The 27,221-nt window shown below is 37.8% G+C and overlaps 7 protein-coding genes across 7 annotated transcripts; 3 read left to right on the top strand and 4 right to left on the bottom strand.

The window, feature by feature from the left end:
* Positions 1-589: 589 nt before the first annotated feature.
* On the top strand, positions 590-2,837 carry LOC137584307 (trypsin-1). Its single transcript, XM_068299639.1, has 4 exons — positions 590-1,375; positions 1,438-1,624; positions 1,681-2,337; positions 2,409-2,837. The coding sequence occupies exons 1-4, from the start codon at positions 1,297-1,299 to the stop codon at positions 2,662-2,664; spliced, it is 1,179 nt and encodes a 392-aa protein (XP_068155740.1). The 5' UTR covers positions 590-1,296; the 3' UTR covers positions 2,665-2,837.
* LOC137584306 (lysosome membrane protein 2) lies at positions 2,635-10,017 on the bottom strand. The gene is made up of 7 exons (XM_068299638.1): positions 9,490-10,017; positions 4,782-4,873; positions 4,196-4,708; positions 3,974-4,134; positions 3,637-3,917; positions 3,454-3,572; positions 2,635-3,387 (listed from the first exon to the last, which is right to left on the bottom strand). The coding sequence occupies exons 1-7, from the start codon at positions 9,524-9,526 to the stop codon at positions 2,968-2,970; spliced, it is 1,623 nt and encodes a 540-aa protein (XP_068155739.1). The 5' UTR covers positions 9,527-10,017; the 3' UTR covers positions 2,635-2,967.
* Positions 10,018-14,773: 4,756 nt separating this feature from the next.
* NPF (neuropeptide F) lies at positions 14,774-16,365 on the top strand. The gene is made up of 3 exons (XM_068300463.1): positions 14,774-14,901; positions 15,711-16,023; positions 16,092-16,365. The coding sequence occupies exons 2-3, from the start codon at positions 15,748-15,750 to the stop codon at positions 16,128-16,130; spliced, it is 315 nt and encodes a 104-aa protein (XP_068156564.1). The 5' UTR covers positions 14,774-14,901; positions 15,711-15,747; the 3' UTR covers positions 16,131-16,365.
* Positions 16,366-16,718: 353 nt separating this feature from the next.
* LOC137584184 (synaptic vesicle glycoprotein 2A) lies at positions 16,719-18,822 on the bottom strand. Its single transcript, XM_068299446.1, has 5 exons — positions 18,684-18,822; positions 18,300-18,624; positions 17,704-18,237; positions 17,090-17,640; positions 16,719-16,955 (listed from the first exon to the last, which is right to left on the bottom strand). Exons 1-5 carry the CDS (start codon positions 18,727-18,729, stop codon positions 16,921-16,923), a joined length of 1,491 nt encoding a protein of 496 aa, XP_068155547.1. The 5' UTR covers positions 18,730-18,822; the 3' UTR covers positions 16,719-16,920.
* LOC137584186 (ATP synthase mitochondrial F1 complex assembly factor 1) lies at positions 18,759-19,797 on the bottom strand. Its single transcript, XM_068299447.1, has 2 exons — positions 19,500-19,797; positions 18,759-19,441 (listed from the first exon to the last, which is right to left on the bottom strand). Exons 1-2 carry the CDS (start codon positions 19,757-19,759, stop codon positions 18,850-18,852), a joined length of 852 nt encoding a protein of 283 aa, XP_068155548.1. The 5' UTR covers positions 19,760-19,797; the 3' UTR covers positions 18,759-18,849.
* A 314-nt stretch (positions 19,798-20,111) lies between these two features.
* On the bottom strand, positions 20,112-24,157 carry LOC137584182 (uncharacterized). Its single transcript, XM_068299444.1, is given in 8 exon segments — positions 20,112-20,417; positions 20,480-20,650; positions 20,710-21,207; positions 21,278-21,847; positions 21,914-22,087; positions 22,156-22,491; positions 22,493-22,794; positions 22,847-24,157. Coding segments are annotated over 8 exon segments (3,405 nt in total). The 5' UTR covers positions 24,047-24,157; the 3' UTR covers positions 20,112-20,263.
* Positions 24,158-24,872: 715 nt separating this feature from the next.
* On the top strand, positions 24,873-26,893 carry LOC137584183 (fatty acyl-CoA reductase wat-like). Its single transcript, XM_068299445.1, has 5 exons — positions 24,873-25,032; positions 25,102-25,214; positions 25,290-25,800; positions 25,867-26,587; positions 26,650-26,893. The coding sequence occupies exons 1-5, from the start codon at positions 24,957-24,959 to the stop codon at positions 26,744-26,746; spliced, it is 1,518 nt and encodes a 505-aa protein (XP_068155546.1). The 5' UTR covers positions 24,873-24,956; the 3' UTR covers positions 26,747-26,893.
* Positions 26,894-27,221: the final 328 nt, after the last annotated feature.

The following is a 27,221-nucleotide window of genomic DNA, read 5'->3' as shown; positions in this document are numbered from 1 at the left end:
AATTAATAGTTATGTGATTAATTCATCAACTTTTTAAGCAACCCTCGTTTAATTGTTTCCTCTTAACATTTAATCAAGACCACGAGCGTCTAACTATTCTAATACAACGATCTTATATCATAGTCTTATGTCATTTTTTTGCTATACTTGTAATTAATGTGAATATGTTTAATAGATTTTAAGAATGACTTTCATGATCTAAATTAGCAATAACCAAATGACTCCACATAATCGAGAGAGTTCACTTTGGGTATATCAAAATTCAATATCAAGACTTAACCTCTTTAAGTTCATTTCCATATCTATAGTCCGTACCGATTTCCAAGCTTTTGAAATCAATATTAATTGGGTATATGTGAATGATCTGTGATGGTTAAGCTTAATCCGAACTTACCCTTTTTATTTCTCTCACTCTCTTGTTGTTATTGCCCACCTCAACCGCCGCCCAACCCACCGTCTGGCGTTGTCTTTTCACTTTCGTTGGCAACGATTTGTTGTTGTTGATGTTGTAGGGGGCATGCAACATTATAGCCGTTGTCGACTGCGCAGCAGCATGATTGTAACCGAAACGGAAAATGTTTGTTGGCAAACCCGAGCAGCAAACCGCGCACAGTTGCATTTTGGCGCTTGACGCAAACGATTCGCATTCGCATCCCAAAAAAACGAAACGAACAAAAAACAAAACACATAAAAAACCAAATAGCCGAAAATTCAAAACTATCCAAAGAGGCCGTAATAAGTTGGCTTAGATCGAGAGCGACGCACGCGCTGAAACGTAAACGTTAAAGCCAAACGACAACAAAAGCTAAAGAAAAACGTCTAAGTGAACCGTTATTATTAGCCAGCCGTGGGGCATAATCGCCAGCATCTCACCATCGACAAGCGCGGTTATTATATAACCCTCTTATTCTGCTACTGCTTCCACAAATTGGCCCTGCCCTCTCTTAGCCGCCACCACTGACTACGCCCAGATCTCTGGGCTAATGAATGAGCCCAAGCAGCAGCAGCGCCAGTAAATGTAAAAGAAAAGCAGAGGAAGAAAGAAACGACGCTGGGAAACATTGTAAATTATAATATTTAAAGGTCTTAGTTATAAAACCAAGTCGGTCGAAAAGTTGGGCCAACGTGAAAGTGAAAAGCAGTCGCATTGCGGCAGTCAGGATACATCATCATCATCGGCATTGCCATTGCTCGATCTTCAACACCATCTGGTTGTACTCTAGGTCAGTCATGCGCACCACGAGCTGTTGTCAATGCTGAAGCCAATGCAGCTGCCCACAGAGCAGCGCATCCAATATGAAGTCATCTCACATTTTGGCCTTGCAATGGCTTTGCCTATTGCTTTTGCTACCAAGCTCTATACAATTTGAGACAGGTAATAAATGAAGGCATCCCAAATGCAACTTGTAACTGAGCCTAAACCTTACTCCTCCATAGATTGCGGCTGTCGTCCGGCACGTCGGGCTCCCAGGATAATAGCTGGAGCCACAACAAATGAAGGACAGTTTCCCTGGCAAGCCTCATTGGAGTTATTGCATCCTTCGTTGGGCTTTTTGGGGCACTGGTGCGGAGCCGTGCTGATACATCAGTATTGGATACTCTCGGCAGCACATTGTGTTCACAAGTAAGTACAACTAACACCACATAATGACTCTTTAATTCAAGCTGATTTCACTCCAGCGATCTCTTTAATTTACCAATCCCTCCATTATGGACTGTGGTATTGGGTGAGCACGATCGCGATGTCGAATCGGGCCATGAGCAGCGTATACCCGTCGAGAAGATTGTAATGCATCATCGGTATCATAACTTTCGTCACGATGTCGTCTTGATGAAGCTGACCAAGCCAGCGGATATAAATCGCTCTTCAAATATTCGACGCATTTGCTTGCCCTTTATGTTGGCCGGAATTTCCGAGAAGGAGGCTAACACAATGTCTGGCACATCGATGACCGAGGATATCCTTAGCCAACAATTAGAGTTGGATGATGTGCCCGAGAAGATTGATAATTTTCTGCGTAGTGTTCAGGGAAGGAGACGATATCGCAATGTGACAGCTCCAAGTATGCGTGAGCTGATGAATATGAAGATTTTGAGTAGATTGCGTCAGGCGCTGGCCCAACGTTCGCCGCGTAGTTTGAAGCGCACACGAAGACGCAATGATAAGCTCATGAAACTAGATACGGAGCAGGAGAGTGGTGCACCCAAATCCTATGAGAATCCTCGTGAAATGGCCTTTGTGGAGTGCGTGGCCACGGGCTGGGGTAAAGCCAATGTTAGTGGGGATCTCTCCAGTCAGTTGCTAAAGACTCATGTGCCGCTTCATCAAAATCGCAGGTACAATAGAAAGGATAACAAGCTATTAGCTCAATTCTTATCCTTTTGAATATATTTTTCTTTTTCTTTAGGTGTAAAGATGCCTATGGCAGCTTTGTGAACATTCATGGTGGCCATCTTTGCGCTGGTAAACTAAATGGCAAAGGTGGCACCTGTGTGGGCGATTCTGGTGGTCCATTGCAATGCCGTTTGAGTCACGATGGCCCTTGGATTTTGGCTGGTGTTACCTCTTTCGGTTCTGGCTGTGCTTTGGAAGGATTCCCCGATGTTTATACCCGTACCTCGTACTACATGAAATGGATTGAAGACACGATCGCCTCTCATTGAGGGCATCGATCGACCTGTATTTATTGAGTGCCAAACTCAGCTGTACATTTTTCTAGGCTACTTACTAGCTTTACCCTTAAATGTTAACTATTACATAAGGCTCTAGAATGTTCCCTAAGTTGTTTTCATCGAGCAAAGAATAAGAATAATTACGTATTTATAATAATATTAAAGCCAATTCTTTTGCCGCTTAGCTTAGTTCTAAATATCACAGTGGATGCCTCTTTTGGGTCACCCCTTGGCGGTTGCTTTCTTTTCTTGAGGTAAAACTTAAGATTCCTGAGTATAAGACAAAGAACACAATTAGGCCATTGCCAACTTGGATTTTTGCTCGTTCTGGAAGAGCAATTGTTGCTCCTCTTGCTGGAGGGCAGCAACCAAGGAAGCCTTTCGCATAGCCGCGCTCTTTGTGCTGGCAGGTTGGTCGACCTTAAAGAAACTGCCTCCCGGCCACAGGCAAAGTAGAATTCCAACACCCAGCTGATAGAGACCGACCATTAGCATACTCAGAGCCACACTCCATTGCAGCAATTGGAAGCCCCAGTTAATGCCGTGTATGAGCAAACGCAGTTCCAGACACAAAGTGTCAATGTTCAAATCTACCCAGAGCAAGGGCAAGACCATATTCTCATAGGGGGCCATCTGGCGATTGAAGCTAACCTTGCCAACCATTTGATTTGCTTGTAGACGCAAATGAGTTCCTTGCATTGGAGCTCCAAGTTGCTGCAAAAAATAAATAATCAATTAGAACTATAGCTTCTCCGATGCGGATTGAACTTTCAAACTTACTGGCTGGATCACAAAGGAGGAGGTGAAGCGTGATTCATCTGGATTGAGACCGTCGAAAGGCTTCAAAAGGCTGGGATCAGCATGCATGAAATGTGGAAAAGTAATGGCCAAAGGCATATCTGTTGCAATTAAGATGAAGGTCAACTATATGGGTCTCATTTTCTATACTCTTGATATACTTACTGTAGTAGCAGGGCGATACATTGCCCACACCTTGTTTAAGACAACGATTGTTTTTACAGAAACACGACGAGTTCGAATTGTGCAGCTCACTATCAAAAACATTTGGCTCCATAACAAACTCAAAGCCATTCATGCCATCGTACATGGCAGTCCGGTTGAATCTCATGGGAAGACGGCGGCAGAATGTCCGGCGGTAAATGTAAAACATATCCTGCTCATTCATATCCAATGGAAATAAGGTGGCATCATGACCTCCCCAAATGCGGTTGCATTGTGTCCCACTGCGGAAAAGAGTAAGTAAGACAAACGGATTTCATTGAAATGACTGTTAACCTACTTGGTGGCATCATCGTATTCCCAACGCTTGAATCCTCGCTCGTAATTAACGCTGTTCAATGTGTAAGCTCGTGGCACATTGGGTAATTTCACTCCCTGCTTATCCTTGGGCTCCAGTAGGTTCATATTTACCACTGTACTCTCGTTACCCTCACGAAAGAGCTGCAAGACGCATAAACTCAGGCTGACTGCTTTTGGGGGGGTGCGGCTCTCAATGACTCACCTTCTCCATAATACCGAAACTGGAGAAATCAATCAGGCTGGGCACAAACTTGGAGGCCAAGTGCACCAAATGATCCTCATAGCCCCACATATACTCATGCACGGTCACCTCCAACATGGGTTCAGCTTTAAGACGCTTGGTAAGAGCACTTATTCCCAGAGAGGCAAACATTGAAAGACCCGATGCCAGGGTGCTGATGCCCATCAACGGTATGTTGGGAGCACGAATGCGGTCAACCTTCGGATCGCCCACCGAACGCTCCGGCACAAAAACATATTCACGGCGTGGTGAATAGGTAACGGTGTTGTTGGCCTCATTCAGGGTCACATTATGATTGCTGAGGACTTCCTTGTAGACATAGGGGCCCACCTCCTCAATTTTCAGTTTGGTCGCCTCGCCAGCGGCAAAGGCATCCACATTCGTGTAGTTAAACATGAAAACATTGATGTAAACATCAAGGGGGGGCGACAACCAAAGGTAGTACAGCAGTGAGCCGGAACGCAAGCTCATTTGCTAAAAGAAAAAAAAGGAATCGCTATTTTTAGTGAAAGTTACAAATTACCATGGCATTTCAGCTTTGACCTACCGTCTCTAGGATATTTTTTGCCGGATCTGTTAGCAGGAGTAGTGAACCAAATAATATCAATGTCATGCCAAATGAGGCACATCGCAATAACTCTGTGAAATAGCAATAAATTGGAGCACCAGGTGAGTTTCATGTATGTGAATATGAAAGTTATGCAACAGTTGAAGTTCAACTGGTTTTATTAAAATTTTGTTGTTATTTTGCTGCATCGCGTGTCTAGAGAGAGACGGAGAGAGGGAGAGATGCCATCGTCGATGCCAATGACCTTGTGCGTCACCGGCATACCCCAGACGAACAATCTGCGACCTACCTCAATGGCAGCAGGAGCAGGAACCGAATTTGCCGGTCAAAACATAAACAAAACAATGACTACATACACGATACCATCAACTCCAATATTCATGTTGATGACGGCGCTTAAAATTTGTGCGGTTCAATGAACGATCTTCGATTTTATGAACACACACACACAGAGACGACTACCAAGGGGCAAGTCAAATACACAGAGCCAAAAAAAAACGGAAGGAAAACTATGAGCCAGGTTCTCCAGACCAATTAATGGCCAATTAATAATGAACCGATTCAGTGCCTCCTATAAGTCATAAGAATTATTCTTAGCACTCGGATATTTGAGTTAAAGAATTATATCACAGCAGATCGATAAGAAATTTACCTGTTTCCGTTTACCCATAATCTTAATTGAAATGGATATGCAGCTTTATAATTTAATTCCTTAGGATTATAATCAAATTTATTTCAAATCAATCTAAAACTTTGACCTGTGTTTGGTTTTATTAGGATTTACTTAAAATCGAATAAGGAATTTGAACAGTTTTGGGATTCTATTTCACCCAAGACATAATTTAGATGAAAGACTAAAGCTAAAATTTAAAGCATTTTATCTCTTAGGTCCAAAAACTTAACACTTAATTCATAATGGAAATTAGCATTCGAATTTAATTAGTTGAAGATTTTAACGCCTTTTCTTAAGATATTGTCACCTGAAGTATGAAAAAGAGTACCAAATTGCCGTAAAGTTGTTATACACATTTAAATTATTATTATTTGCATATTAAAACATGCAAGGTGAATAACCGAAATTAATGATTTAATTATACAAAACCAGTCTTGTGCATAGTACAACAAAAAAACCAACATAGATCTAAAGAGGAACTAACTATGTTTTTCTCTCACTGTACATCAGGACGCTTTGGTTTAACCCACATTTAAAAAACAAAACAAAACAAAGCAAAATAAAAAGATTCTCTTTAGCTTTTTTTGTCTGGTTTTCGCCGACCTTGTTTAGAATAGTATAAGTACGAAAGATATGCAAGTTGAAATCTTTTCATTGACACTCCGCGACGTCTTAAACTTGTTTCCTATAAGAAGCTCACCTTCTAAATTATATCATGACTATGAACATTGAAGATGTTTTAGTTTTCGATTAGTTCGATTCCGCGTATACATATGCGACGCTAGCTAATGACGATTTACAATACAATGTTTCTTTTTTTTTTTTTTGTTTTTTTCGTTTGGGTTCTATGATTGTTGTAAGGATCATGGCCGTTCATTGAGAACAACATTTCGCAAAGAGGAATTAGTATTGTTTGCTCAAGTAATTGAAATCGACACAAAAAGCTCAGATCAATGAACTGCTTAACAAGCCCCTAACACAATTCCAAATAATAAACGGCTCGCACCCAATCTCTCTGAAAAACAAAAGCAAATAGCAACAAAAAACACACACACACAAAAAACAACATTATCTCATTAACAATTTCATAGATGTCAATAATCGGTGTCACACGAAATGTATGTGCTCAAGATTGCACAATTTACCAATAATCAATAATTAAAAGTGCGTTGATCCAATATAAAATAAGGTATACTATACAATATGCATAGATAAGGCGTATCCTTGCCTTGAGTTGCTTGTGCCATAAATTACATTTGTGAATAAGAGACCAAAACAAAAGATCTTAAAGTTATTCTGGTGCAACACACACGCAGACCAAAAACCAAAAATCAAATAAAAAAAAAAAATAACCAAATCTATTAAAAAAAATTATGCAATTGCATTGCCAAAGTTAGTCAAAAGTTTGTCGAAAAAAACCAACAGCCGAGCGTGAATGAGAGACGTTTGTTTTGCTTAAGGGGTGTGGGTCGGAGGGAGGGAGGGAGGCTGTGAAGTTACTCTGATTCAAATGAGCTCTGAACGTTTCTGACAACGAACTGGTCGGCTCAATATCAACATGATAGATACATGTACATCAACTCCAACATCAACATCAATATCAACATCAACATCTCTTGGCATCTCTCAGTAACATCAGCATCACGTCCAATTGACAGAGTGACGGACGGACGGACGGACAGACAGACGTTGTGTTGCCTCTGCATCGGTCTGAAGTTCAAGTTCGCTGCAATTTGCCGGGCGCTTGCTTTTGAAATCCAACAGTAACAACAACAACAAATAAATTCATTTCAATAGTTTAACAAAATGCTTAACAGTTGAATTTTTGTCACTGGCTTGTAACCTGTAGTTAGTTGTTAACTTGAAGAGTCATATCACTGACCTACTGAAGTCAAGAATGAATTGTTTTCTTTCTAACAGGCGACAGATGACGGACAGCGGACGCTAGACGGCAGACGGCAGACGACCGATGACAATGTGTTTAGGCACCTTCAAAACGTGTGTGTGTTGTTATGTGTGTGACTTCCGTCAAACGACAATAAATTAAGCAAATATGCTAGACGTGGTGACTAGAGAGCCCAGGTGAATTGAGTCGTGTTAGAGATATAGAGAGAAATATAGAGATACAGATAGAGATGTATAGAGATAGCACCTCTCTAACATACAAGATGCGCTCGTTTGTTCGTTGAGTTTTGTGTGTGTTTTTTTTTTTTTTTTTTTTTTTTTTTGTGTTTAGCTAATGATTAATCTAGTATCACAATGCTGATGTTGTTGTTGTTGTTGTTTTTTTACTGTTGCTTTTGTTTGCATTTAATCATCGCCAAAATCCTAAAAAGCCCAAACCCTTAAATAGTCGCAAAGTCAAACAATTAGACAGATGCCTGCCCGCCAATAAGGAAAAATAAATAAATAGCTCGCCTAGAAAACTGAAAAAAAAAAAAAAAAAACTTCCCCAAACTAACTGACAAACTATGTAACTAACTAGCTAACTAAACCAAAACTACACATGTAATGTGCATAGATATATCGATGATACGATCGATGACATTCTATATAGTATTCCATCCTTTTCTCTCTATTCTGTCTCTCTAGTTTGTTGTAATTGTTGTTTAATGTTAGTGAACAACAATAGTTAATTGCTATTTGCATTGTTTAACGAGCATGTCAAACTTTCCATTGATTTATGAGTTATGAGAGCAAACACAAAATGGTTCTCACAGCCCTCCATTTGGCCGCCCCTCCGACTTGTTCAACTAAAGTGGATCGTGGTTATCTGCATGAACTACAAAAGGGCCTTGATCTAGAAGGTTTGATCTACCTACCCTCATGGTAAGATAGTACGTGACATTTCAGTCAAAGGCAATTTCATTTGTGATCTTAATTTATGCAAAAACTTAATTACAACCCAGTTCCGTTAATACACGTACAATATCACAGATCTATGCTCTATCTCGAGAGGCTAAACTTTGGAATTAGTTTTTATTCAATGACTTTGCCGAAACGTAATATGAAATGTAAACTAAACTAAATTAAACGATATAATGATATGGCAGCAATTACCAAACGGATTAAATGCTATAGAACTGAATGCCATAGAATATACATATATACATATATATGTATGGGTATCCGGATCAAGATCGAGCCCTTGGCAACGATCTCGTGTAAATAAATACTAGTATTTAGTTATGCAAATTTCATTTTTTTTGATGGTATAAATATGTTTACAGCCTTTTGTAAGAATAAATATCTTCATCTCTGTCTTATTGTCTCCTATTTTTGGGCTTTTTTGGGTAAATATTTACAAAAGATCAAAAAGAAACTCGTATTGGCCCGGCCTTCATAATAAATTATTAACAAGAATAGCTAAAATTAATACCAATTTTTTGATCAACATTTTCATTTTGTTTTTGGTTTTTTGCACGAAATATTTTTAGCTAAGCTCATGCAAATTAATTTGGCGTGTGCCAAAAGAATTTCATTTGGACTTTCACCCAAATTATCATTATGAAATCACAATTAATATTTGCTTCGATTTTGAAACTGGTTAAACGATCTACTTAGGTTAGAACCTCTTTAAGCAAAATTCTATGCTAATTGTTTGCCAAAGGTTTGGCTCACTAAAACAAAGCAAAGTATTTGCATTAACAATTTGGGATATTTTGTTTTAGAACTTTAGTGGGTGTCTCTCACTCTTTCTCTCTCTCTCTCTCGATCTCTCCCTGTCTCTAAATATATTAATGTGAATGGAAATTACAAAACACTTTGAATTTGAATATTTTTTTTTTTTTTTTTTTTTTTTTTGTCAGTTTGAATGGCTACTGAATGACTAAAAGCAACATCTTGCAACATTTTTGTTAATAGAGCGTTTTACTATACATATTTTAGGCAAGTCTTATTTCTTTTTTTTTTATTTTACGATGGCAAGGGGCGTTCCGAATTATCTTTTATGGTGTCTTTTTGCTTTGGTCATGGCTTAATTAAGAGACTCTTGGCTCCATTTCAGTTACTCACTTGCATTGCGTTGATTTTTACTGGTAAATAGTTTCATTTTGGGATGTGAGAATATTTGTATTTGTATGTATATATATTTTATTTGTTGTTGGCCGACCAATTAATTAATTATTTTAATGATTTATGACGAAAATCAATTTATTTTTGTATTATTTATGACAGTAAATTAAACTATTAGCGAGTTGGTTTAATTGCATTGGCAATATCGATATATATATTCAGGTCAATTTGCATGGCCCCCTGGCTGGTTATTGGATTAATTTGTTTTGATTTTGATATTCATTTAATAGAAATGCAAATATCCGATCAGTTATTAAATGATTTATATCTAGATAATTTGTATTTATATTCTTTGTAAGCGATTTTCCACTTGACTGTAGGCACCGCACTTTGATTGTTCCGTTGTTAGTTAGACTGTTTGTTAGCTACTTGTTGCTTGTTTTAACGTTTTGTTTTAACTTTCTGAATTGACTGACGACACACGCACTTCCTATTCTCACGAAATTTAACAACTAAATGCGCTAAACTCAACTGCACTGGGGACCTTTATATGGGCTTCTTGGCCCGGCTTGATGCCGAGCTCGAGCTGTGATACCTGCGACCGATACTGATACCGAGATGTAGATGTGGATGTAGATGTACACGTAGACATATACGTACATAGATTAACCGAACACAAAACTCAAGCTCAGCCCCCGATCGAGATCGAGATCGAGCATCTCGAGCTTTGAAGCGAGAAAAAATCTTTTCATGAACCGGTCCATTTTCGAGACGTCGGCTCCGACATCCGACATCGTATGTATGAACTCGGCCTGATGAACACCTCCTTCCCTCGGCCATTTAGCCATTATAGTGTGTTACCCTTTATTATCACACTATAATATTGAGACTTAGTTAGAACAGTCAACTTACTGGTTGTTATTATTATTAAAGCTGGGGTTACAAGAGTTCAGCTAATGCTCTTCAAATGTTGCTTTTGTCTCAAAGATCGTTAGTAGTTATAGTTGTTGTTGTTGTAGTTTTAATAGTACTAATGACTCTATTTAATCTTATAACAAGATACTCAATTCAATCCGACACTAAGCCATAGACAAACTTGCATGCTTATGGCTTGGGCCCTTTTTAAAGTTTTTCTTATAAATATGCATGAGGACTTTTTAATAATCGTCTTTTCTGCAATTAGAATCGATTTCTTGACGCAACTATCGCTAGTTCTCGATGCTAAGTAGATAATAACTATTAGACTGCAATGCGGATAATTTGCTCTAAATAAATGGTTTGACTGCGGTAGTCGCTTACTTTAAAATGTCACGTGTATTGCCGCCCCAGGCGTGTATTTAGTATAATATTGATTGGCTCTGATCATTCTCGGATCATTCACAAGCAGATCTTGTTGAACGACCTGATCTCGCCCTATGTTTGGATGGATCAACACGTGCCTGACACTAAGTACATATGTGTTAATGGCGTATCTTGGAAGCATTGCGTAGAATTCCATGCTCATGAAATCTGTTTTATGTTCTTCATTTTTTTTTTTGTTATTCTCTCTTTTTTTTATTCATTGTGTACTTTACCTAAACACTTTGCCAGTGAATGTGGCTAAAACGGAGTCGAAGTCGGGATCTCAGCCAAGTGTTTGGGTCTTAGGTCTGGACTTTTAGACTGGGCTTCGGCCAAAACCACAGAAAACAAAAACAAAACAAAAAAGTAATTGTTATTAACTGAGAATGTTCTAAAATGTTCACTTGGGGGTTCACTAACTGCCAGTTAGCATGTTGATTGCTCTTCTCTTTTGTGTTAACTTTAATTGTTATTTATAGCAAGTCGCACCATAATTATGTACTATTAAGGTGCTACTTATTTTAATAATGCCAGCAAAAACAAAAAGGTTTCTATGACATAAGGCAAGAGGCTTCAATATTTGGTAAACTATACAAATCATTTAACACATTTGAATTATTCATGATATGTGCAACGCATAAACTTGCGTAAAGAGCTTTGCCAGGAATACCAGAATAATGTCATAAGCTTCTAACAGTATAAAGCTTTTTGCATCAAATAAACCGTTAAGGCTTTTAAACATTACAAGAAGAAGATGAACAAACACTTACACCCTCAAAAAAGCTTTCTTGTAAATTCAACAAAGTCATAAGGATCCTTATTTTAAAACAAAACAAACTCACAATTTCTATATATAGGATATATATATATCGATTTTTGGATCTCCTTATATAAAAGTCATATAAACCATATTAAAGTCATCAAGCGAGCAAATCAAAGCACAAACTAAACAAATTAATTGCTCCCAGATTAAGTTTTAAGTTGTCTTCAAATTAATCACTTTTAATATACCAGAAACTATATACCAATGTTTATATGTTCTTTTAATAGCCAATGTCAAACATATTGTCACTTGAAATTTGACTACTTAAAATATAAAATCCTTAGGCAAAATCATTTGAAAGAAACGAAACTCTAATTAGTTAAGCCTAAGCACAAATCGAGGTAGTAAATTGATAAATAAATGTTATCATTAACTATTGTTTAGTATTTTTATTAACAATTTATCTACACTGAGTAGATGCATTAGATAATTTGATATGTTTTGTTAGATTGATTGAAGCATTTACTATAATTAGACATCATTTGTGGCTAAAAGTCACTGAACCTGTCCTAAGGAATTGAGGGAATCTGACCTGAATCAATCTTAGCCATCATCGATTATTGAATCATACTATATTATAGATAAATTTAATTAATTGACTTTAATATCGAGTTTAGTTAGAAAATCCACTTCATACATAGTTTTTGCAAACTTTCATTTATAATTGTCAAGCATCGTTTAATTAATTTAAAATTATTTAATTATATTCTTGAAAGAAACTCGTATGCGGTGGGGCAAGGTGGGTGAGGTGGTTAAGGTGGTTGCCAGCTACTGGTTATGAAAATGCAACATGAGATAAATATAATATAAATGGCCAATTACATATAATTTTAACCTTTGGAAAGTAATTTGAGAAAAAAAGAATGTCGCAATACAAAAACTTGAAATTTTCATTGACTACTTGCTTTTGATTTGCAACATTTGGCAAATAAGTAAGTAACAAAGTAAGTTGCTTGCGAAAATCAAGTAAATTAATAATTGTTTGTCTGGCTTTATACTTAGTTGGGTATTAGAAGCCATTAATACTCGGTCTATTACATCTTGAGGCGGTCAGTTCTGAGTTAAATACTTAGAATCGTTGCTTATATTAAAAATGAATAAATTTAATGGTTAATTAAATGTCTGAGACATTTGCAAGGGGCAAATGGATCACTGGGCACAAAACTAAACTTTGTCACATGGCACATGGTGATTTTCTCACATTGACAACAACAAAAACAATAGTTCATTTAACTACCAATTTGGTCAGTTAACATGCAAATTTTTGTGGCTCACGCACAGGTAGCAAGGGAAAACCCCGTTTGCATGCATCTTACAAATTATAACTGTAAAGCAAAAAAAACCCAACAACAAAAATGGTACGGATTGCCCCTTATTGCCTAGCTGCCGCTGCAAAGGCGACAAAATTGACAGAACAATGAAGTTCCTTATAAAAGATGAACAAGGTGAAAAGCTAAAAGCCATTGCTATGGCTCCAAGTACAGCTCTAGCGGGTTGAACCGTTAAGCTTGGCAAGGCCAAGGCAAGGCGGAACCATACATAAAAAGGTACATATATCTACAGATATATATCCTTGAACCAAATTGGCCGAGAGGCACGACAATTGCGCTAGGGTTTCCCAGCACTTTAATAACATCAAGGCAAATGATAAGTATGTATTTGTATGTAGGAGTGAACCGATAATCTCTTTTAAAATTAATCATATAGGAAAATGCTTCTATGACCATGTATGCATATGCATTAAACAATCAGTAGCGAGATATGCATTAGACTGGTTATAATCGTTCATGTTCTAGCGGTTTCCACTTTTTAGATTATTATGATTAAAGCTAAATGTCTTGGACAAAGCCAAGTTGGATTTGTATTTCTTATAAATTTCTTATCTGAACACTCATACGACCTGTTGCCTTATTTAAAATAAAACAAAAGCTTCTCTATTCTATATGGGGACTGACCTATAGAGGTACAAGTTATTTTTATGCTACATGACAATCATACCTGTCGTATGCGTAATATCTTTTCCCCGACACATTGCTACAATGTAATGAAATTATATTTGATTTGATTTAATTTCACTTATATTTGGGTTATTGAGAGTATTATAAAACCAGTCTAATGTTTTTAATGGAACTTGCACTGAAACTGGAACTCTAAACCGAACAATGAGGAACAAACAAAGTTGGATAGCAATTACATTTAAATCTCAGAACGTTGCCGCCTTAGAATGAATATTTAACGGATTTAATTGCACTATGATAGCATAGGAAACAACGACAACGACAATAACAACAACATCGACTGCATCTAAGAAACATTTTATTATTAATTTAATAAGCATAGATTGCAAACGAAACAAAAAAAAATAAAGTTGTTATTCTCAAACTAATCGTAGGGCTTGAGACGTCATGTTACGTATACGCACAGTGGCGCAATCGAATAGATTATCAAATTATTAGATTAAAAGCTTACAGCATTTGCAATTGTTATTGAAATTATCTCAACACATGACCCCAAATTATCCAGCAATGCAAAGTCGTCTATAAAGTGGTTATTGTTTAATTCCTATACCAATCAGCGACGCCAACGAAGCTAGAGCGATTAAATAATAATCAGAAAATAGCAACAGTGGCAACAACACAAAGTATACACATATCTAGAGAAAATGGGAAAAACAAAATTATAATTAATGGAATTTTCAGGTGGCGGCTAGGCCAGGAACTAATCCTGCGCTTGAAATTTGTCATTTATGCGCAATTCTGATATCTCGTTAGCCAACTGTCAGCATTTGTTAGCATTGGCCGCATTGTCCCCGTTTTTCGATTTCCGTTCCAGCTGCCGCAAAAACTTCAGACACCTAATTACCTTGCATATGAAAATATTTTAGAGGCTTCACCACCATACCAACCACCCGCCCTGGCGCCATCAACCCGAAGCGAAACGTAACCGAAACTCTCCCCCCTTTATCCCATCCTGGCCTGCAAAACGCAATCCAATCACGCACAACTTTTCTGTTGCTTTGCTTCTGGGCCACCAACAATGTGGGCGATGGTATCAGCCGCCATATTCTTCAGCTAGCTCCTATAAATACCTGTTGCCAGCAGCTTTTGGCCAACAGTTGCTCGCATCAGCTTCGCCTGTATTGTGCAATCCTTAATCATTGCATCGCATTGGCATCCGTACCGTCTACGCTCTGTGATTTTAACTCAAACAAATACTCAGCAAATTGCAGTAAGTGCATCCAGGTAAAGGTAAGTTTTTAAAGATTGAAACTAGCTTCAATTTTTTTGTTGTTCGAAGACAAAGATCTGATAGATGAGAGCTGTGGATAACTTCCGATTCGAGAAAAGGGAAGTCTATTACATCAAATCAGGCACTTTTATCTCGCTGATTGCCTAATTTAAAGCCATTCAAACGTGAACTTATAATGGTTTTTCCAATTTGTGAAACGCACTCTATATACTTGATTAGATTTATAAACGAAAATTTGAAATCTTTAAAGTTTTTTATACATATTTGTATTTTTAAGAGACATTTAGTGATCCATTTGTGGTTGGAACTAAATTTACCTACTCAATTAGCTGCAAATATTCCACATTAGATGATTCATATGAGCACATTTTACAGTTCCTTAGGCAGTAAGACGTCAGAGAATAGATAATATTGTCAGAGTTACTCAGAGACGAGACTATTATTAACTTAATAGTCGCAAATACAGAGAACTTTAAGAAAAATTACCCACTTACGTCAATTCAGACTATAGATCATATGGATCATTGAACCAGCCTTCACAGTCTATTTGTTAGATTCACTTAGCCCAGTCTAATACCGCCTGGACACCCATCATCATACATTGTTGAAACTCAAATTGTTTGTTATTAAAAATCCAAAGTGGCTCTAAAGAGACCTCTTAATGGGAATGAGGAAAAAAAACTTGTCAATTAACCGCCAGTTATGCAAAACTAATATGATAGTTAATCTTTACAATTAATTTAAATTGCAAGCACAAGGATGAAGGTTCAATAGAGATTATATTCGTCTGCTTCTGTTTCTCACACAGTCGGCAGCGCCATCCCCTCTCCATCAACAGCATCATCATGTCCAATACAATGCGTTGCATTCTGATTGTTTGTGTGGCCTTCGCTCTCCTTGCCACCAGCTGTAGCGTTGAGGCATCGAACTCGAGGCCTCCACGTAACAATGAAATAAACACCATGGCAGATGCATATAAGTTTCTTCAGGATCTGGACACCTACTATGGGGATAGGGCGCGAGTAAGATTCGGCAAAAGGAATCCCATGGCGCAATTGTTTCGCAATCGAATGCTAGACGCCAGTAATTTAAATGGTGCCAATGGTAACCCCGGCGAGTTGGTAAGCTCCATTCCATCAAAAATACTTGATATAAATATCAGAACTAAGTATATATGTATGTTTTGTAGGTGATCCACGCTCTGGGCGAGGAGGAGGGAGGATTTTGAATCATCCAATTTATTCCAAAAGTTGACAACATAATGATCTACCACCCGTTGCATTTGATTTGGGGCAATAGTTTAATGTACGCAATGAAAGTCCATGTTTTTGCAGCTATTGATTAAATTATCAGAAGATTAGCTTCTTCCATAGTCACAATGTTAATACAATGAATGAATAAATCAATGTTAAATAGTATCCTAAAAGAAAAACAATGCAAATATATATAATTTCAATTCAAAACTTATATTATTATAATATATGAATAGTGGAAAATCGTTAAAACATTTTCTTTCTGATGGTTTTATGCAAAGATAAAGAGATGATCCAAAATAAAACTTGATTCTTCTCCTAACCTTGAATTAAATGGCCATCCGAGATAAACCCTCGTAATTCAATGATGGGAACTAAAGTTAACATTTTAAAAGTTTTAATCCAAATTAGATAAAACTATTTCATCAAATATTAAGTATACGCTATGTTAGGCAGCTGAGATAAGAAGTCACCATAAAGAGAATATTGATAAAAGGGAAATCCATTTCATTGTTTAGATCCGTAAAAATCATAAACTAAAAACAAGCAGAATAACTGTTGGATTTGAGTTTCAAGATAATATATATATACATACATATGTATGTAGGTATAAAAACACATTTATATACATACATACATAGTTAATTGTGGAGAGATTTAAGAACAATTTAGAGAACGTTGAGTTTCCAAAAATTTACATACATAATGAGTTTTATAAAGTATATAAAACAAAAACACAGTCAGATTTGAATAAAATATTTCATATTATAATGGCAAAAATCCCTCAATGCTGGCAGATACTAAAGTAATGAAAGAAGAAAATTTGGTTAATGAAACTTAGCGAGACGTCAGTATAAAGAAATTTTAAGCCGATATAACTGAAGAGCAATGCGGTTTCTGTTCCACAATATTGCAGAGATCTGTTCAAACTTACACAGGGGAAGGATGGCAATTGTCAGCAATGTTATCTCACAGTGAGTGTCCACATAGGCACCAACCATCATGGCACCGACAACAGCGCCACAGCGACACCACATCAAACTGATGCACAGCGCCTTGGCGCGAACATATGTGGGCACGTACTCAAGGAGAGCACCGCCCAACAGGCTGATAAGGACACCTGGGAGTGCTATGAAGAATATAAATGAAAATAGTTGCACCCAGTGATTGGTAACAAAAATGAGAGAAAAACCACAAGTGGAGGACATAACCAGAGCCACAATAAACATGGCCTTGCGTGGCACCAGGAAAAGTAGCAGCCAACAAACGTTGTACAGAAGAATATAGGTGAAGCCGAGAATGAGTGAATCGTTGAAGCCATGGAAACCGTCGTTGCACATCACGACCAAGTCGTCCTCGCTTTCTTGCAATATGTCTTTGAAGGGGGTGAAGAGTTTTTTGCAGAAGGTCATGTCGTCCTTGCTACCGGGACGCATGTTGGCGCGATTTCTCATTGCTGCATACCAGATACCCAGACCATTTGCTCTGTGGGGATTTAAAAGGTCAATTCGCTGAAGATGGTCTCCAGATACCTGGCCGTGTACTTACAAAAGTCCAAGCGTGAACATAACCGCGCAGCTGCCCACATAGAAACCCACAAATGGTTTTCGAAACAAAGGCATCGCATCACTGAGCATCGTCTGCAGGATATTTACGGAATTCCTTTGGCGCTTCACCTCGGTTGCCGCCTGGAACTTATTCAATTCAGCCACCTGATCGGGACTGAGCGGGTGTCCAGTGTTCTTCATGCTCACCCATTCCATAACGGCCATGCCCCCTTTAGTGTCGCCAATCATGAAGAGAAACTTTGGACTCTCGGGCATACGTAACAAAAGGAAAAATGCAATTACGCCAGGCAGCATAAAGGTACAGCCAAGAAATCGCCAAGAGCGTAATGTTAGCATTTCAAGCACTTCCACCTCAAAATCCATGAAGCTGCTGAAGAAGAACGAAGAGACCAATGGACAGTAAAACATTGCAAATCCAGTAAACATGTACATGTGGGTAACTACTCGGGCCAGGATTTGTTTGTTGCAGAACTCGCTAAGATAGGTGACAGCGACGAAGCTGGGACCAGCCACACTGTGCAGACAGAGCTTATCATTGGAATAATGAAGTCAGATAAACCAAGTGCCAACACTTACAAGATGCCCGTAAGAAAACGCATTACGAAAAAGCTCGTAAAGGTAACCATAAACATGGATACCAGCGCACAAATATTACAAATTGTTATAGTCCGTAACAGAGTCCATCTACGACCCATTTTGTCGGTTATGTAGCCCCAAAAATACGACGAACAGATGATGCCCAAGAAGGCGGCTGCCATTATTGTGGCCAACTGCATTAGGTTTAAACGGATGTCGCACACCGAAGCTGGACCAATAATCCCAATTCCCATGGTCTCGTGAATGGTAAACATTTGTAGTAGACCAAGCGTGAGCGTCGCATAAACATGAACCCTGCCAAAACCTGAGTACAATTATCCAAATAAGTTCTTGTTCACAGAGCATGCGATTCAAAGCCTTTACCAATCTGTTCCATCACATTGTCAAACTCGTTGAGATGAAAATTCATGTTGAATGTTCAAAGAATATACTCAGCAATTTTGCAGCAGCAGCAGCGTCTTGTTGTTGCTATGTATATGTATTTAAACTATTATTTTTTTCTACATAGAACTGACTGTAAACTCTCAGCCTAACCCAGCTGAATATTCTCCACCTCCTTAATCAAATCCATATGCTTGAACTCATCCGGGCGCTTTGTAAATGTGTCCAACAACTTTAACTTGTTTTCATCCGTCTTATAATAAAACATCTGCAATTCATTGGCTAGACACTGCGCCTCTTGGGCAGTCAGCACTTTGGTGTCGTACTCCCCGCGCAGCAGCACGATTCCCTTATCCTGCATCTCTGTGTAATGGACAAGGGTTAGGCACTCGGGCGCATTTTCGTGATGCACCTGATAAGCCAGCAGTGGGGTAAAATGTACCGTGTTTGCTGCAAATTGCAGCATGATAAACTCAAAGCCTTCGCTGCGGGGCAATGGCAACAGAAATATCGGATGTTCCTTAGCCCGTTCCATCAGAGTATTGTATTGGGCTGTGGTCAGTGTGGCGGCCAAAACATCTTTGGTTTTGTGGTATTCCAGCCAAATTTGGGAAATCTCTTCGGAATTCTTGTCAGCCAGCAGCTCCAGTTTCATAATATCTGTTAGCTTCTTGTGTGGTAGTTCGGCAGCATCTGGTTTGGTCAACTTCTCTTTGGGATTGAGCAGTTCTGAATAGGATCTACAAAATGAAACGCAAATGAAAAATTTAGTTTACCATTAAATTAATTCATGTTTACCTGGCTTGACTCTTGCCATCCTTGATGGGATTGATCACGCGTTCAACGCGGTCGAGGAATTCCTCCGCCGAGGTCTGCTGCATTTTGGCGATCTTGTCTGCATATTTGGAGTAGTAAGGATTCTTCTCCTTAAGCTGCTCAATGGCTTCCTCTGCCCTTCGTGTAGCTGACATGGCAATGCTGCGTCTTGCAATTAATTGGTTGCGTTGAAAAATCTCGAAAATCAATTTTGATTTACTACGAGCGCATGCCATTGCCATTTACTTCCAAAACCCAAAAACAACAGCAATCTGATTACACAACACTGAAAAAAGCAACGACAAAAAAATCATAGGCCGGAATAACTTCGTGCATACCGAAGTTTGTATACCCTCGAGGGTTCTGAACATACATTTATGTCGACGTTACAAACTCCGAGTGGTTGCAAACTTCGTATCAAAATCAATATGCTCTTTTTTACAGAAACAATGTTCTTCTCCCACTATTTGTTTTATTCCCTGTATTTATATTTTTCCACGTATTTTAGCCCGCTCATTGCGATTTATCGTTATCGTTTATCAACCAAAGCGGGATATATTCAAAATTAAGAAAATCAGAACTCTATTTTAAGCATTAAAATAAAAAACGAACGTGTACATTCTATACGTTTCAAACATTCACTTTTGTCATACATATTAATATTTTCACTTAAATTATGTTAATATTAGTCTACCACTGAAAAAGCTTTTGTTTGCATTTAATGCTTTCAATTGTTTTATATTATCTCATTTCTTGACCATATGTTGCTTGCAAAATTCCCAAATAAAGAGCGATCCTGTAACGTGGACATTAAGTGAACGCACCATACCGAATTGTGGAATTTCAACAGCATAATCTAAGAATCCAATGAGATCAACAGGTATGCCATGCTTCTCATGACTAAAATAAGAAATCTATTAATTCTTAAGTGCATCACATTTACAAAAGTTTTTTAAACTTACCCGAGCAATAAAAGACACTTCTTCGGAAACCTAAAGTCCGAAAAACTTGTGCTATGTGCAGTCTGTTCAGCTCCAACAATTTTATAGCCTTCAGTTTGCTTACCAATCAAATACTCGCCAAGAGCCACAGTTTTGACCTCCTCAATGTTTAATGTTTTCTCTGCAGTCATGCTGTAGAGTAAGAACATAGAAATCATTTGTCCACAAAATCAAATCAAGGACTAAAATACCTTATGTTTGCGAAATCGCTTTTATCTACATCCGACTTTGTGGCTATTACTAATGTGTTCACACCAAATACCTCACAAGTACGTGCCAATCCACCAAGATTGGGTAACTTATCAATAAGACTGGCCACAACTATAAGCTCATGATCGGTGGTTGGCACATCGGCTGTAGCCAAATCGTCTTTGGGGTATATGTCACAGCATGGATTCATCTTCCTCTGAACGTTCCCATTCGTCGTTGTTACTGAAGATGATAACTCGGTGTCAGATTGTTTTCGTTTCGCTTTAAAGGCAGCACGTAACATCTTCAAATTATTGTCATAATGGTGATGATGGTAATATTCGTCAAACGGAGTATTGGTAATGTATAAAATTGCATTCACATTGTACAATATTTGAGGCAGAAATAGACGTGGTTCTCTCTCTTGAAGATTATCCAATTTATCGCCAAGAGTTACTTTAATGGATCCAATCACAGCTTTAGCTATAGGCAAATCATTTCTATAAATAAAAAATATATATATATGTCTTAATCACTTAATATGCCGATATTAACAGAAATCGTATTTACCTTTGCGAAGCCAACCTGTATAAAACCAATTGAGCTAGTAACCGGGTTTGAAAATGGGCTCCCATCGTATGCGGCAAGAGCATATCAATGATATCTTCCAAGCGATTTTGGAGAATATTCGAATGCAGATTGCAATATATATAAACTACAGAAATAAGCGAAACTTGTTGAGTTGGCTTCAAGGTAGATAAACTTTTCAACTTCTCAAAAAGTAGATCATCGCTGGGCAATGTGTTCGCCACAAGAGCCTCGTACATATAGCAGATGTTAAGTTGATTGCTTGGTTCCAATAAGGCAACCCACAAATCCTCAGACCAGAAGCATTTCCGCCGCGCACTTATTTGTAAAAGGGAACTGGCAATTCTTATTTTTATCCTATGCTCCTTAGAATTTTCAAAATACCGCGGTTTCTTCTGTGACATTTCGTTGTTTATGTTTAGTAATTGGTGGCAGAGGGAATATAAGTCTTCATTACATAGACTAGTTTTGATATGTGGAATACACATTTGACGCAAAACCACATCGGGAAAGATTTCTTCATTTATTGCACTGATATATGCGGCTTCGATTCTAAATGTCGGGAAAACAACATGTATTAGTTTAAAATTAATAATGGTTTTAATATTTAACACTTACCGTGCATCACCCGTGCTAGTTTCACCATGTAATAAAAGCTTAATAAATAGTGCAACGGTAAAACAGTCGAATAATAGAATTTCTTTATGATTTACGATTAGATTAGAAACGAGACCATAATATTCTTCAGGGTCCATAAATTTGTAGGCATATGGTAATATGAGATCTACAATTCTATAAAAAAAATATATATTTAAAACATAAAAAACAAACATATTTTCATTTGTATTTCAACTACTTACTCATCGGAACTTGTTTTGGTGTTTATTTTGGCTATAAGACCAGGCAGCACATTATTATCCTGTAATGGTCTATCATAACCACACAAAAGTTTCACCAAATGTTTTACTGTTCTCTCTGTTCCTTTATCCAAAAGATCCATGGGATTGGCATTTACAAGCATTTCCCATTCATTGACACGTTCAACAAAGTAATCTACACAGGATTCCAGTACAAAAGATTTCTCTTCTTTTGATTCACAATGCAGCTTGTCAAGGATATAGGATTGTAATTCCTTTAGGTCATTAAACTCAGCTAGCGAGGATACATCCAATTTATACTTATTAAGGTAGAATTCCCCTAACTTGAGAATTCTCACTTAAACGGAAAATAGGAAACAATCGCCACCATCCATGCTGAGAATTAGGTAAATTGTTCAATTTCTTAAGAAACTCCCCGATGAAAAAATCATTCAATGGGCTGGGAATACAACAAACAATCTCATACGTTCGTTGGTTAAATCGATCAATCGCATTTGCTATATTGTCACACTCTTTAATTTTATCGTTCAAACAATCATATTCATAAAAATCATCGTAGCTATTGTAAAGTGCATCAATGAACATCATGTAATCGGTCAGCGAAAATTCGTCTATGGTGTTCTATAGAAGTAAATTAGTAGAACAGTTTCAACTTATCGCTTAAAAAACTCACCTTAAACAACTTGTGCACACGCTGTATAGCCATCGTTCGTATACTTGGGTTTTGTAGTGTTCGAACCCGTGAACTTAATTCGATAAGAACACTTTTTGGAACCTTGGGAACTTTATCTGGGTTTATTTGGCACAACCAGTAGTGCAGTGGAACACAGTGCCAGGACACTTTTGCTATGTGTTCGAGCAGCGAACCCAAATTATTATCTGTGAGAAATGCATCCATTTTAAATTTAAGCAGCGAATCATCTCCTTCAAAATTAAAGAGTTGCGTCCTATTGGTAGCCTTTAGAAAATCATCTAGTAAATTTAGGCCAATCAGCTGCCCCAAATCGAAACGGCTGAGAAAATAATTAAGGGTCCATCGCAACACCAATATATTGTTATCCTGCAAGAGTCTTGCATAGAGAATACGTAGCCAAGAAACCCAATTTTCTTGCGGTTGTCCTCCAGGAGTGTGCAAACGAGGCAATAGAGATGTTAGTGAAGGTAAAACCAAATGTGATTGCTGCTCCTCGAGATTTTCCATTAAGGTCACATAGGCCGACCATTGTATTTCGCTACATTGCAAAATCTTCAATAAATGTTCAGGTAGACCTTCTCTCCTCTCTCTCTGAATGATTGCCAGTAACTTGGCCATAAGGAAATACGCTGACTTTCGCTGTTCGATCTCAGACGATTGCAACAGGTTCTGAATGATAGTGGCCAGTTGCCCATAGCATTCCACACCGAGTTCATCCACAAAGTCGTCGATGAGATAAACAAGAATTTGTATGGCATGAGGTTGCTCTTCACTGCTCAGATTAAGAGACCAGAGTTGATAGAGCAGAAATTTATTATCCATGTGTCGGAACTTTTTGGTGTGCAAGTGAACACAAACCAAAACATTGGCCACAAGTTGCCGCTGCGGCGCCGAGTCTTCTCTGCTATCAGCAATTATCACTGAGATGAGTTTGTGGAACAGTTTTTGCCCAAATTTCACATTCCACCGGCTATTGCTCTGAAGTAAGTTATAGATGCATTGCAGAACCCGTTTTAAGGCCAAAACATTATCCTTGTGCATGTCCACGAGATCACATAGCATGTCATCGAGCTCAGCAATTTCACCCAAAAGATTTTGATTTTGTATATAATTCTCCACCACCTCTACAACTGCGTGTGTAGTCGTAGGCGTGGTGGCTTTCGTTCCACGCAGAGCCATCCTGCGCTGCAAATTAATCAGTATTCGTTAACTCTACTAATAAGATTAAATAAATTTCTCTAAGCGTGGGCACATGTGTAATTTCACAACAAAACAAAATACCGATTTACATTTGACGGTGTAAACAACTAGCTATCGATTTCAGTGTTGAAAAGTAAAAAATCGGCTAACGATAGATTTAGTGTTAGCAAACGCTATTTTTTATGGATTACAACGTTGCCAGACTGATTTTTTGGCGCGTTGTTTGAACTGCTCTGGCAGCCAAATATTTTACTCTGTGTTATAAAATCGAGGAATAATCGCTAAAAATAAAAATATTCTTTTGTTATTTATATAAAAACTAGGAAATAAATCGACACGGCGCATCCGAGGTCTTATGTACCTTAAGGCATTTTTGTGCCAAGGTATCTTTAGTACCCAAAAGGTATATTTAAGTCGACTTATGCCGTTCAATTAAAATGCAAATTCAAACTATACAAAATCAGGTAAACTCATGGCCAGATTAATAGGTCTTACACTTGAGGATTTGAGAACTGCCCATATAAAGATTATGTGGCAATCAGAAAACGCATTCTTAAAGATTTGTGGTGGTATCAATAAATTGATATATATTTTGTTATGTGTTATATTAGAGAGAGAGTTTTGTGTTACTATTACAGAGTTTCGAAGCAATTATATACCCCTTTACCATTACGAATATAGGGTATATTTCATTATTATGTGTGTATATGTAGTATGTATTTGAGTCTACTTCACACACTGACCCTTTTAACATTGTCTATGTGCGATTTTCTATATAAATACAGAATTTACACCGAAAATACTTTTTATTGTAACAAAGTCTTGGCCGCAGTTCAACATAAAAGGACAAAATAATTTCTAGTTTGTGAAAAACAAACACACGTACATAATGGACAGTGAGATTCAAAAGTTTTATAGAAACAAGACTGTTTTCATAACAGGTGGTTCTGGATTTTTGGGCAAAGGTTCGATTTGAATGTTCGATTATTAGTCCAAAAGTTCAAAATGCAAACTAAATGTTCCCCTCGTTTTAGTTATCATTGAGAAACTATTACGTACAACGACTGTCTCTCGTATATATATGATGATCAGGACAAAGCGTGGTAAGAGCATGGAGGAACGCTTTGAGTCCTGGCGAAAGGATTCGGTAGGTTGTAACAATATACATATGTGTATGTGATAAAAATATGCTTTAGACGTATACTTCTTTTTGATTCATAAGATTTTCGAAACGCTTTTGAGCTCTAGACCCGACGCCTTGGATATTTTGACGCCCATTGCCGGAGATTGCCAGGAAATGGGTCTTGGCATAAGTGATGCTAACCTTCAGCTTCTGAAAGCTGAAGTGCAAATTGTGCTGCATGGAGCTGCCACGGTACGTTTCAATGAGCCACTTCATGTGGCATTGGCCATCAACACACGCGGCACTCATCTCATGCTGCAGCTGGCCAAAGAGATGCGTCAACTTGTGGCCTTTGTTCACATCTCGACGGCGTTCTCGAATTGTATGACTTGCACCATTGATGAGGAGTTCCACCCAGAAGAATTGAATTGCAACTCAGAGAAGGTACTTCAGCTAAGTGAGCAGATAAGCGAGGAACTTTTAGACAAACTTGCACCTGCTTTATCGGCAAAGTTTCCCAATACTTACACATATTCCAAGGCATTGGCTGAGGATGTTGTGCTAAGGGAGGCAGGCAATCTACCAATCTGTATTTTTCGCCCTGGTGTCAGTAAGTCCCCCAAAACTTGTTTTGTCTATACGTATAGCTATACATAAATAATTCTCCTTATTACAGTTATCGCCACCGCCAAGGAGCCAGTTTCTGGATGGATTGACAATTTATATGGACCTATTGCTATTACCTATGGTGTTGCATATGGAGTTTTACGTCTGGCACTGCTCGACACAAAAGCCCATTGCCCTACTGTACCTGTCGATTTTTGCGCCAATGTAGCCTTGTCTTCCGCCTGGAAAGTGGTGAAAGAGTCACGACCCACAATTGAAGAGCAATGTCAGAAACCTCCGACTATCTACAACTATGCCAGCAGTCCAGACAATGTCTTAACTTACGGTGACTTTCGGGATCTAGCAATGATTCATGGAGCCAAATATCCTGTAACAAAGATGTTATGGTATCCCTTCCTGCATTGTATATCAACTATATGGCTTTTTCCATTGGCTGCCTTTTTCTATCATACATTACCCGGGCATTTGGTTGATTTGGGCCTTCGTGTGATGGGCAAAAAACCGCGATTGGTAAAAGCCTATGAAAAGATTCACAAGAACATCAAAGCCTTGGGACCGTTTGCCCTTAAGACCTGGGATTTTGAAATGAACAATCTCAATCAATTGTGGCGAGACATGTCACCAGAAGATCAAAAGATTTATAACTTTGATATTCAGAAACTAGACTGGAATGAATATTTTAATCATGCCCTTCGCGGTATGCGACTCTACTTGGGGAAGGAAACGCCAACAGAAGATTCTTATGATGTTGGTAGAAAACTTTTAAAACGGTATGTTTTTTAATCAAATAGCAATGTAATTTTGTTTCTATCTTTATTGATTTTCTTTTCAGCTTTTATGTTCTGCATGTCTTTCTGCAATTTTTACTCTGCTTTGCTGCTGGGTCATTAATTTGGTTTCTGTTTGGGTATTTAGCATCCTTTTTATAAAAATGTGCATTGTTGTAGGCGTTAAATTTTGGAGGGGTCGAAATTTTTCAACAGATTTTGAGGTTGTTTTTGTTTTTTTTTTTGTCACATATCTTTATATTCTGGAAAAAAAATAAACTAAATGGTATTTTCTCTAAACTACAATAACGAATTTAAAATATTGTAATTTTGATGATACAAATCCACAAATCCTAACATCAAAACTTTCTATTCAAATACAAAAATAATACTAACTCGAAACATATTAAAAAATCTTAAGAATCTCTTTTATGTAAAGTCTAAGTAAATTATTTAAAAACAGCAACCGATAATACGTAAAAAATCGGTAATCGAAAGTAAATGTTATCGAAAAATCGATCGCCAGTATTATCGGTTGTGAAAATTATAGACGATTCGCGTTATCGGTTACAAATATAATCGAGTGCCGATATATCGATTACAAATGTTATCGATTGTGGATGTTATCGATGGCTAA

The sequence above is a fragment of the Drosophila tropicalis genome, unplaced genomic scaffold (assembly GCF_018151085.1).
Source record: "Drosophila tropicalis isolate 14030-0801.00 unplaced genomic scaffold, ASM1815108v1 contig_878, whole genome shotgun sequence".
Classification (NCBI taxonomy): domain Eukaryota; kingdom Metazoa; phylum Arthropoda; class Insecta; order Diptera; family Drosophilidae; genus Drosophila; species Drosophila tropicalis.
The sequence above is the reverse complement of the archived record's forward strand: the minus strand, read 5'-3'. Positions and strand labels throughout refer to the sequence as shown.